General features: G+C 36.8%; 1 protein-coding gene across 1 annotated transcript in view; it reads left to right on the top strand.

The window, feature by feature from the left end:
• The window catches only part of ranbp10 (RAN binding protein 10), a 37427-nt gene extending 28757 nt beyond the window's left edge, over nucleotides 1-8670 (top strand). The window contains exons 7-8 of the mRNA XM_048605994.1: nucleotides 307-418; nucleotides 1838-8670. Coding sequence (XP_048461951.1) covers nucleotides 307-418; nucleotides 1838-1968 — 243 coding nt within the window. The 3' untranslated portion in view covers nucleotides 1969-8670. The remainder of the gene's footprint in view (nucleotides 1-306; nucleotides 419-1837) is intronic.
• The last annotated feature ends 1252 nt before the right edge of the window (nucleotides 8671-9922 follow it).

The raw sequence follows: 9922 nt of genomic DNA, 5'->3' as shown, positions 1-9922 counted from the left end.
TCCAGCTCTACACCTTGTTACCACCTTACATCAGTTGGATCACGAGATGTACTCGTGCATCAGTGCTCAATTCACTGCTTATTTTACCTTTGAACATTGCTATGTGGAGCTGTCAATAAAAAAAGTCTCGACTGAAGAACAGTATTTGACAATGCATGAGAGCAAGTTTTCTGTTGCTTATGATGGAGATATATACATTTGAGAAGTAACAGGTAAAAGTTAAATAGGAAGGGAGGAAGCCTGACGGTGATGAACTTTGTTTTCATTGTTGCTAAAACAAAATTTGTTTTAATCTTTCTTCTCCAGGATGCATTTAGCCTGCTAGCATACTCTGATCCTTGGAACTGTCCAGTTGGTCAGCAGCTTGATCCTATCCAGAGGGAACCTATTTGTGCTGCCCTTAATAGTGCTATTTTAGGTAAGCAGCAAAGATAAAAAGGCAGAAGTATCTTGTGTAGCTTTGCTTCCTGAAATGAGTCTAATTTCTACCACAACCACAAAAGGATGCAACATCCCACACTCCACAGTAAGACTGAAAAATGGTTCATGAATAAAAAAAGAACATGTTGGAGAAACTGAGCAGGTTTAGCAGAATCTGTGGAGTGACCGAAACAGAGTTAATGTTTTGGGTTCAAAGGCTGTTCTTTGGAATACTTCCAAAGTAGAGTCATTGGACCTGAAATGTTTAACTCACTTTCTCTCTCCACAGATGCTGCCAGACCTACTGAGTTTCTCTAGCTTTTTCTTTTTTACTTCAGATTTTCAGCATCTACAGTATTTTGTTTATAACTGAAAGATGTCTCAACCTGGTATTGATTCGGGCTGTTTCTCTCAAAACCCTGCTGGTCTTGTGTAACATGTTATGTCTCTTACATATGTAAATCAGGTGCTAAATGCCTGTTTTTGGACCCCGTTGCCCTATGAAATTACATGTCAGTAAGTGGCTGTTTTGCTTCAGTTGGAAGTCTTGGTCTCCCATGTGGTCCCCATAAAGTAAGAGTTTTGTTTTTGAGAAAATTGTAAAATTAATTCCTGCGGTGCTAGGAAGACCAGGTATGTTTCCATAAATCCACATTAATTCCAGTGATCCCAGATCCCTTTGTCACTCCACTCACTCTGACTCTCTTTCCAGGCCCCTTAATGCAATGAAATAATTGATCACATCAGCTATTTTAGTTCGTTGCAGGATAAGTGTTTGGCCAGACCCAAAAGTTCCTGCCCTACTCTTCAAACATTCCATCTAAGACATCAAATCTGAAAACCCATATGTCCAGCAGTACGGCAGCACTCCCTCAGAGGGAAATTGTTATTGAATATTTTTTCTGACATTTGCCAAGCAATCTTCAAATCTCCGAATTAAATTGGGTGAGTGAACTTAAGTAAAAATTCATTGTATTGTCATTAAGTGGTATCGGACCTGACCTGGTCTTATGACATGCCCCAATCTTGTTTGAGATGCTGGTTTTCTGCTTCTTAGTAACCTCAACCTTTATACTAAGCTATGCACACGCTAAATATCTGTTCTAAAAATGTTATCTGGAGAGTGGGGAAGCAGCTTCCTCAGGCAGAATCCAATGGATTTGAAACTAAAATCAGCTGTTCTGATCTATGTTGCTGCCCAGAACACCAGATAAAATATTTGCCTCAATGTAAAGAAAATCGGAAGTAATCTGATTATTCCCTCTCGTATGTACACCTTTTGGGAGGAGGAAAGAGCAATTTAAAATGCATTACCTTAAATGTGATGAAGTGGAAATGACTGTGATCTATAGAGTTTGTTGGACTGTAGTGGTTATCATTGTACAAGATAAAACTGTTTTTGTTCTTTCTCACAAAGAATCTCAGAATCTGCCAAAGCAGCCTCCATTGATGCTTGCACTGGGCCAGGCCTCCGAATGCCTCCGACTGATGGCACGTGCAGGGATTGGATCCTGCTCATTTGCCAGAGTGGACGACTATTTGCACTAGCTGCTGTGGCAGTGGAAAGACCTCAAATACTGCCCCTCACCTCCTGTTCAAGACGTACAACAACCTCTCCCCTCTTGAAGACCATCGCACTGCCCACCAGACGGGTGCTGACCATTTTCCTTTCTTACCTGCATCCTTGTTACATTTTATCAGGTTACATGACTGAATGCATTGCATTTTGAAAGAGATCATGGGTGCAGTAATGCACAGTACAAACGTAGCATATTTCTTTGATTTTTATTTAGTCACTGAATCACCAGTATTTAGCCCTGGAGGTTTTGTCCTGCGCTAGCCTCTATTGTTTACTGGTTATCAGAGGGCTGTAACAAAACTCATGTATTTTGAAGCTTTAATACTTTATTTAACAAGGCTGAAAAACGACTTGGGTTTGTAGCAGCGTTACCCGATGCAGTTTTATTCTCCAGCATTAATCAGTGCTTCAAGTCCACTCCCCATTTCCTTTGGCAAAAATTCATTGACACTCAAAAGCTTTGGTATGTACTTTTGCCAAAGCCTTGAATTTTCCCTCTGTCTCACCTAATCCTTTGCCAAAAAAATACAATTCTTGGTTTGTTACAGCCCCAGTAATCAACCACATTTGGTTTACATCACCATGTTCTACCTGTGTATATTTGTGTGGAACAATGCTGCTCATCGTCACTTTTGGTTTTGCTTTCCTGCCTTCAGCCTTTAGTTGCACAGCCATAGCTTCCACTTGTTTCTTACTGGAGGTTTAACATCAAAACCCACAACATGTCAGAAAGTTCTGGGCAGCCTCCTACTTCGAGCTCCCGCATTGTCCTCCACCAGGCCTTCCTTTTCAATAACAGTACCACCAATTCTCTAGGTCATTTGTCAGCAACAAATACTGTTAGGGTAGGGAGGGAGGTAATGGTAGCCAAGTATAATGTGGGTATAAAGCTAATAAACTTTAGGAACCAAGGAAACTAAGGCAAAGGCCAGTTCGGCAGTTGAAATGTACAGCTCTGCAGATTTACTACACAACATCCTTCTTTGGAAGGATTTACTAGATGTTTTACTATAATGCCTCTGGGAAAGTTAGTTGACTAGTGACTGGTTTCGTTGGTTTCTGATTACCACAACATTGTAAATTTCCAGCTTACAACTACAATGTTATTAATTGAACAATCATCTCTGGGTGGGGAGGTGGCAGGTTGTGGGGGGCGCGGGAGCCACTCTGATAGTTTGTAAGCTAATAACCTTTCAATCAATCAATTAGTCATGCCTGTCCAATTAGCCATGCCTGTCCAATTAGCCCCACCTAAAAGCTACATGAACAAAATCATAAGATTAGCACGGCAATATAAGTCACCAAAGAAATATCAGAATGACAGAACAGCAGACATGAGCCAAGAGACTTAATATGCTGGAGATTCCTGTGGCTGCTGAGAATATCATAAAACAGCAATCTGACTACTTGGAATTCATCAGTTCTATATATAACTATACAGAGAAAAATGTTTCTAATTGGACAATTAGCAGTGACCATGAATCAAACAGATTGAGTAGTTGTTCTAAATGGTAGCCTGTAAAATCTGAATAGGAACTGGACTGTGTAACTGCTTCATTGTGAGCTACATTGTGGAATTGTTCACTTAACAAGTTTGGATTGACATGTTAGCTTTTAATAGTTTTTTTTAAAGTGCAAATTGGGATGATGCATTTGGGTTTTAATAGTTTTAAGAAAATAATACCATTACCTCCTCTTCTAAACGTATTTTGTATTGGTGCTATTCTAAAACAGATTCACTGTGTCTTCTCCCAGCATTTTATGCTAAATTCAGTTCCTTTGTCCCTGAATTAAATTAGATATAGTTTGCAGAGAATTTCAAAGGGGACGCGTGCATGTCTCTGTATCAGCACACATTCAGACCTGTCCATTGTGGACATGATTGTAAAATAACACTGCTTGGAAAAATATGAGGTTTTAATGCCTGTGGATTTGCATGATCCTATGTTAATTTACTAGCCGTCTTGTTGACTTGCCTAAGGGCCTGTAACAATGCTTCACTTTCAGAGTGGAACGAGGGAGCCAAAATGACACATGTAGCAATTACAGGAAAGGATCATGTTCCTGAACACAATGTCAGTGGAAGATGGAACCACTTTTTGGCAATACTTGAAAATAAAATATGAAGGATAATGGGCAACTTGTGCAAGACCACTAAAGTATATGAGCAATTACCATTTTAAGGTCCAGTTAATACAGTACCTTCCATTTTCAAGAGTTTTTGACATAGTATGGACAATAAAAAGTAGTTTTGGATCAATTAGACTTTAACAAACCTCTTCAAAGAATTTAGTGATAAATTATAGGATGGATTATTGGTAAAAACATACTTCCTCAGCTTTAGCAGAGTTGTCATTTGTAACCAACATGTTGCCTTTTAACTAGTAATAATTTCTTAAAATATTACAAATCAACGTTAACATCACAATGCAGTTACTTTTTAAAAAAAAGTTCATTCCATTGTTTATAATCTTCTCCTGTAATTCCCTCCACATTCTCTCCCAGCTACTGTGGGCATTGTTCTCTGTTAGGGAGACCAGCTAGCTTTCCCAGGTCTCTGCATATTCCACATTAATTTGCTGCAGGGAGGTACAAAGAACTGATCTGTTATGATGTCTGACCTCCATTCAGCTCAGCCAGTTCTTAAATTTGTAAAGTATGGAGTGCAGCATGTGACTACCCATTGCTGTGCTATGTTGTGCAACATATGGGAAAAATCTCTATTTGTATTTGATGTTTACTGAGCATTTTAGTTATTGAATTTGATTGGGAATTTCAACATTGCATGTTTTTCTTAAATGTACATGTTAATATCTAAGCACTTGTGCAATCCATAATGTTCAAGAGATAGACTTGTAATTACAAAATCCCTGTTAATGCAGTGATTATGCTAAATTTCAGCTCGCTGAGTTATCAGAAGCCAGATATTTCTTGTCATCTATACATGCCATGCTTAAATAGCAAATATACACGCACTCACACACACACACACACTCACGCCGATACTGCTGATACTGACACCACCCAATGTTCAGATCTTCACCTATGTAACTGAGATAATTTGACCACTATGATTGTTTTTCTCTGCCACTGATTTCCTCATGAGGCCCCCTTGTTGCCTGCTTCAAGAGGATTTAAACACTGATGTCTTCAATGTAACTTTGATTGCTTGACTGAAAATGTGACAGAGCCCATCACTTTGTTCTACCAAGTGTGACTGTAGCTAACAGTTAGTGAAACTTACCAATGCTACTCCACTAAAGTAAAGCACATTTTCCCCACTGAAGCTAGGATTGATCTTGAGGGAATGAAATTGGGTCAGTGATGTGTGAAGAAAAATCCTTGAAGTTGTTTTCTGCATCCATGGAAATTACTGGCTAGTCCCTGACTGAGCCTGATTTTATCTGGACTCTGGCGTAAAAATAAATGAGGGAAGGGAAGTGATGCAATAAATCACTCGTCTGCAAGAATGACAAAAATTGCCGTAATTTTATAGCCTAATACAAAAGAAATAAAGTTGCTAGTAGAGTTTTTGCAAAGTTTGGAAGCCATTATGATACCGTATCAGCTAGTTGTCTTAGATACCACTACAGGAAACACAAATCAATTTTGAATGATGGTCTCTAACACTGTGCAGTTTTGACAAATAAGCATAAGTGTTGTATGAGTCACACAAAATGATTTGAGGTTTGAGTTGCATTTGGCATTTTTATTTTCAGAATATCTGACTAAACCAATCTTAATTTTAGTTTTTGATAAGACTCATGGGGAATTTGGAGCTGTCATAAATTCAACCTTCATCTTTTGGAAGCTTCTACTATTTAAATACGTAAGTCAATGTTGATTTTGGTTGTGCACTGATTAGACTTGCCTTAAAGTCAATGCCTTCCTTGTACTTGGATTTGACAGAGGGTTAATTAAAAGGGAGTTATATGGAATTGATCTGCAATATGATTTTTTAAAATTAAATGACAGTTGTTCATCCACCATAAGTGAAATAGATGTATATCATTTGATATGATTTAATTAGAGCATCATGCAGAAGACATTCTTTGTAGATTTCCCTCTTCTGCTACAGTACATTCAGTGATGTTACAGTGAAGCAATTTGTGCATAACCCACTTTCTCCCACTGGAGGGGAAGGGAATTTCACATTTGTTTCTACTAATTACTGAAGTATAGAACGTAAGTGTTAATAGTAGACTAAATTATGCCAAATCATTTGTAACTATTGACTTTTGAAGAGGTATGGTAGGTTCCAATTGCTGGATGGCCTAGTATTGCTGAAAAATAATGACTTAAATAAACAAATAGGTAATAAAGAACCTCCCTTGAAAAAATGGGTTGTGGGATGTTCCATTTAAGGTCACTCTTAATCCAATAATAAATCCAACTTAAGTGAACACTGCAGTTACTTTAATATGAATTTAATCAAGGTAATGTCTGACCACACTCTGTTTCAGATTTTTCCTTTGCTATTGGTTACAGGGATTAGTTCAGTCATTTCTCCTACAAAACCTTGTCAATCAATTATGCTGAAAAAGATCAGCAATTAAGTTCTTTAAGAAATAATATATAATTATTCAGAAAGGGAGTGTCATGTTTATAGAGTGTGGCCCAATAATGATTTCTAACTAACCCCGGCTGATATTACAGTAACACTGTTTTAGCCACAGACAAAGTAGAAAATGGTGTACACCATGCAAGTAAATGTACCTCGTGTATATTCACTTGGCATCTAGCACCATTCAGTAACCAAGGAAATAAATAAAGCAGTCACAACAACCAAAAAACTTGCACATTCTGCTTTTTGTCTCGCCATTTTAGCAATAACTGCACAATGCATGTGCCATCTGTCTGAATATGGGGGTCACATTCCACTGAGCAGAAAAGGAATTGAAATAGCAAATCAGGATGTTCAATTGGCCAAATATGGCAAATGTTAGACAATAATTACTTAGTAAAAGAAACATTTTCTGCAATTACCCTGCTCATCAGGCGCTCTCATGATTTTTTTTGACTATGTTCCCATCCTTTTGAAAATACATTGAATCAGCAATGGGAAAGTTTGGTCAGTTTCTGATGCTGGATAGCTTATGGTCTGCTGGTAACCTGCAAATTGATATTACATCAGTATGCCCTTTTCTGGAGATCCAGCTAGACATTGGTGGTCTTGAAATTTCATACTGCACCCTATCCCCAATAATATCGGAGAAAAGAAATTAAATAGAAAACCAATGACATTTAACTGTCCAGAGTATTACTGGCAAATTACTAACCTTGAAAAGCCTAGACAAAAGACACATTGTATTTAGCAACATGAACCTGTATTCAGTATTGTGTATTTACAAATAATTGAAAGACCAGCAATAGCTATGTTGGATACAGTGCAACTGATTACACGTGCAACCCAGTTGTTACTGTAAGCTGGAAAACTGTATTGCGTGAATGTGAGTGGAGGTGTCATAGTATATGACAAACTACAACCACTTTGTAAAACCATGTATTTTTCCTTTTTCATATGTTTTAAATGTCTATCAATCAGTAGTGAGGTTGGTGATGTCACCTTAATGAGACAATCTAAAATTTAATCTAAAGTTTAAAGTTTCTGATTTCATTTTCTAACACTCAGCATTGGAAACAATTCTAATTTGTCTGTTGTCTCACTAACCTTCTTAAGGCTGCAGTAATGTGCCATTTTGACTTTTCTTTCTAGTTGTATGTTTTCAATCCCACTGTCCCCCACGCAGCCACATTTTTTGCTGATTCGGGAGATAGTTTACAAACTCTGACAAGTTGAAAAAAAAGTGATATAATTTACCTCCTATCTTCTCTTTCTGCTAAATTTCCCAAATGAGTTCTGATTTTAGATGTAAACAGACAGTAGTTCAGAAAGAGAAGCATGCTGCAATTTAACAGTAATTTACATTTGCACTCTCACAAAACCCTGAGGTTAATGCTTTTGAGTTTGTACCAGGCACTTTGAAATATGGGAACAGGAGGTCTCATTTTTCCTGATGTTATGAAGTGTACTGAAGCATGGCTTTGATTTTTTTTTTTGTGTGTGCTCTTTTCCCTTGGTTGGGCTCTGCAAAACTAATGCTGATTTTTTTTTTTTATTTTTTTTAGAATAAAACAATACAAATTGTGTGACACTATTTAAAGATTTAAAAGTTCTGTTAATCTAGTAATTCTAGTTTTGTGTACTTAACTGTGCTCAGCTTGAAACTATAGTCATTTTGTTTAACGGAAGGGAAGGGTGATAATAAAATTTTAAATTCTGTATACAGTATAAAATGTATACATTGTAATTTAATGATTTTCTTTTGTTGCTCCAACTCAGGTATGATGCATACAATTACAGCATGGAATGTGAAGCAAGTTGTTTCATTTTACCAACACAATACTCATGAACTAATTTCTGCTCCATGCTCAATATCAGTTTAGTTTTGTTATGAATTCAATAAATGAACACGCAAGTTGTGCTCAAGTACAATGGTTGTTCAGTTTGAGCATAGTAAGTATTTGTGAAGCAAAAATTACCCAGTACGAGCATGAACATTTGAGAAACTTTTAAAACAAAAGCAAAACTAAAAAAATGTACTAGAAATATGTTAAAACAAAATGTATTCTGTTGTATTTTGACAGAATTATTTTTATTAAAATACACAGTCATGTGCTAAATTGCTGTTGGATTTTTTTAGTAACTTCTGCCTAAAGGATTTTTGCAGCTGGTTGAATGCATGTTTTCACTGTTACACTTTTAACCTATAAATAGCGAATTAGCAGCAGATTGCCAGTATTGTTTAAATGAACATGCACAGCACTCCATAAAGGAAGTCAAAAGTTTGGTTAAACTACTTTTATTCTCGAATCCAGGCCCAAATCCAGAATGAACTGATGGGCTATATTACTCCTTGCTGTTCAGCGCAAGGGTCCCTAAAGACATGTGAATCTTCAGTCGACTATGCTGAGTTTCATGATTCTTTCATTTAGTTTTGTATTTTTATTACAGAATTAGCGTAAAACAAAATTTGAAAAGTTATACATCGTGTTTCATTTGAAGAAGTTAATTTAATCATCACTTCTTTAACAGTGAATGTAAACTTGCAACAGTTTTCATGTTTAGTTGCTAAGGAAAGCTTGAAGATGAAGCAGATGGGATTAAAAGATGAGGGTAATGTGCAGAGTAATCTAGAGGTTTTCATAATAATGTAAGATTTTGAGATGGTAGATAGAATTGTTTTCACTAGGTGTAAGTGGTTAACAAATATATAAATTGTAAGGTTGTTATTAAAAGAACAAAAGGGAGAAACTAGAATTTTCAACTGCTAATTATAACATTAGGACTAGGCTAGGTGATCAAGCAGTTTCAAAAGAATAGTAGGATAACTAGTACAGATATGACGGATTTAATTGTATTGTCAGAATTGATTTGTAGTACTTTGAGGGGTTGTTTGTGATTTTTAAAATTATTTCTTAACTGTCTTCTGCTTTTCACTGTTCTGAGGAAGGGTCACCGGACCCGAAACGTTAACTCTGTTTTTTCCTTCACAGATGCTGCCAGACCTGCTGAGCTTTTCCAGCAACTTTGTTTTTGTTCCTGATTCACAGCACCTGCAGTTCTTTTGGTCTTTGTTCTGCGTTTCACTCTGTGATTTCAGAATAATTAGAAAGCTATTTAGAGAGGAAATTGAGCTTCAGTAGCAATTTTAGATAGTATTATGTGAAGCAAAGTTTAATTCCCTAGAATATTTATCAACTGTTCATGTGAGGTATGGAGTAAACTTCTGGATAACGTTTTGGCTGATTTTGCTTATAAATCTGCTGCTGAAGCAATAGGCACACATCAATCAAAAATTTAAGTGACAGACCATCAATTTCTGGTTGGGTCAGATCAGTCAGGACAATGATACTGTATTT

The sequence above is a fragment of the Rhincodon typus genome, chromosome 15, assembly GCF_021869965.1.
Source record: "Rhincodon typus isolate 14 chromosome 15, sRhiTyp1.1, whole genome shotgun sequence".
NCBI classification, from domain to species: Eukaryota; Metazoa; Chordata; class Chondrichthyes; order Orectolobiformes; family Rhincodontidae; genus Rhincodon; species Rhincodon typus.
This window is presented reverse-complemented; position numbering and strand designations above follow the sequence as displayed.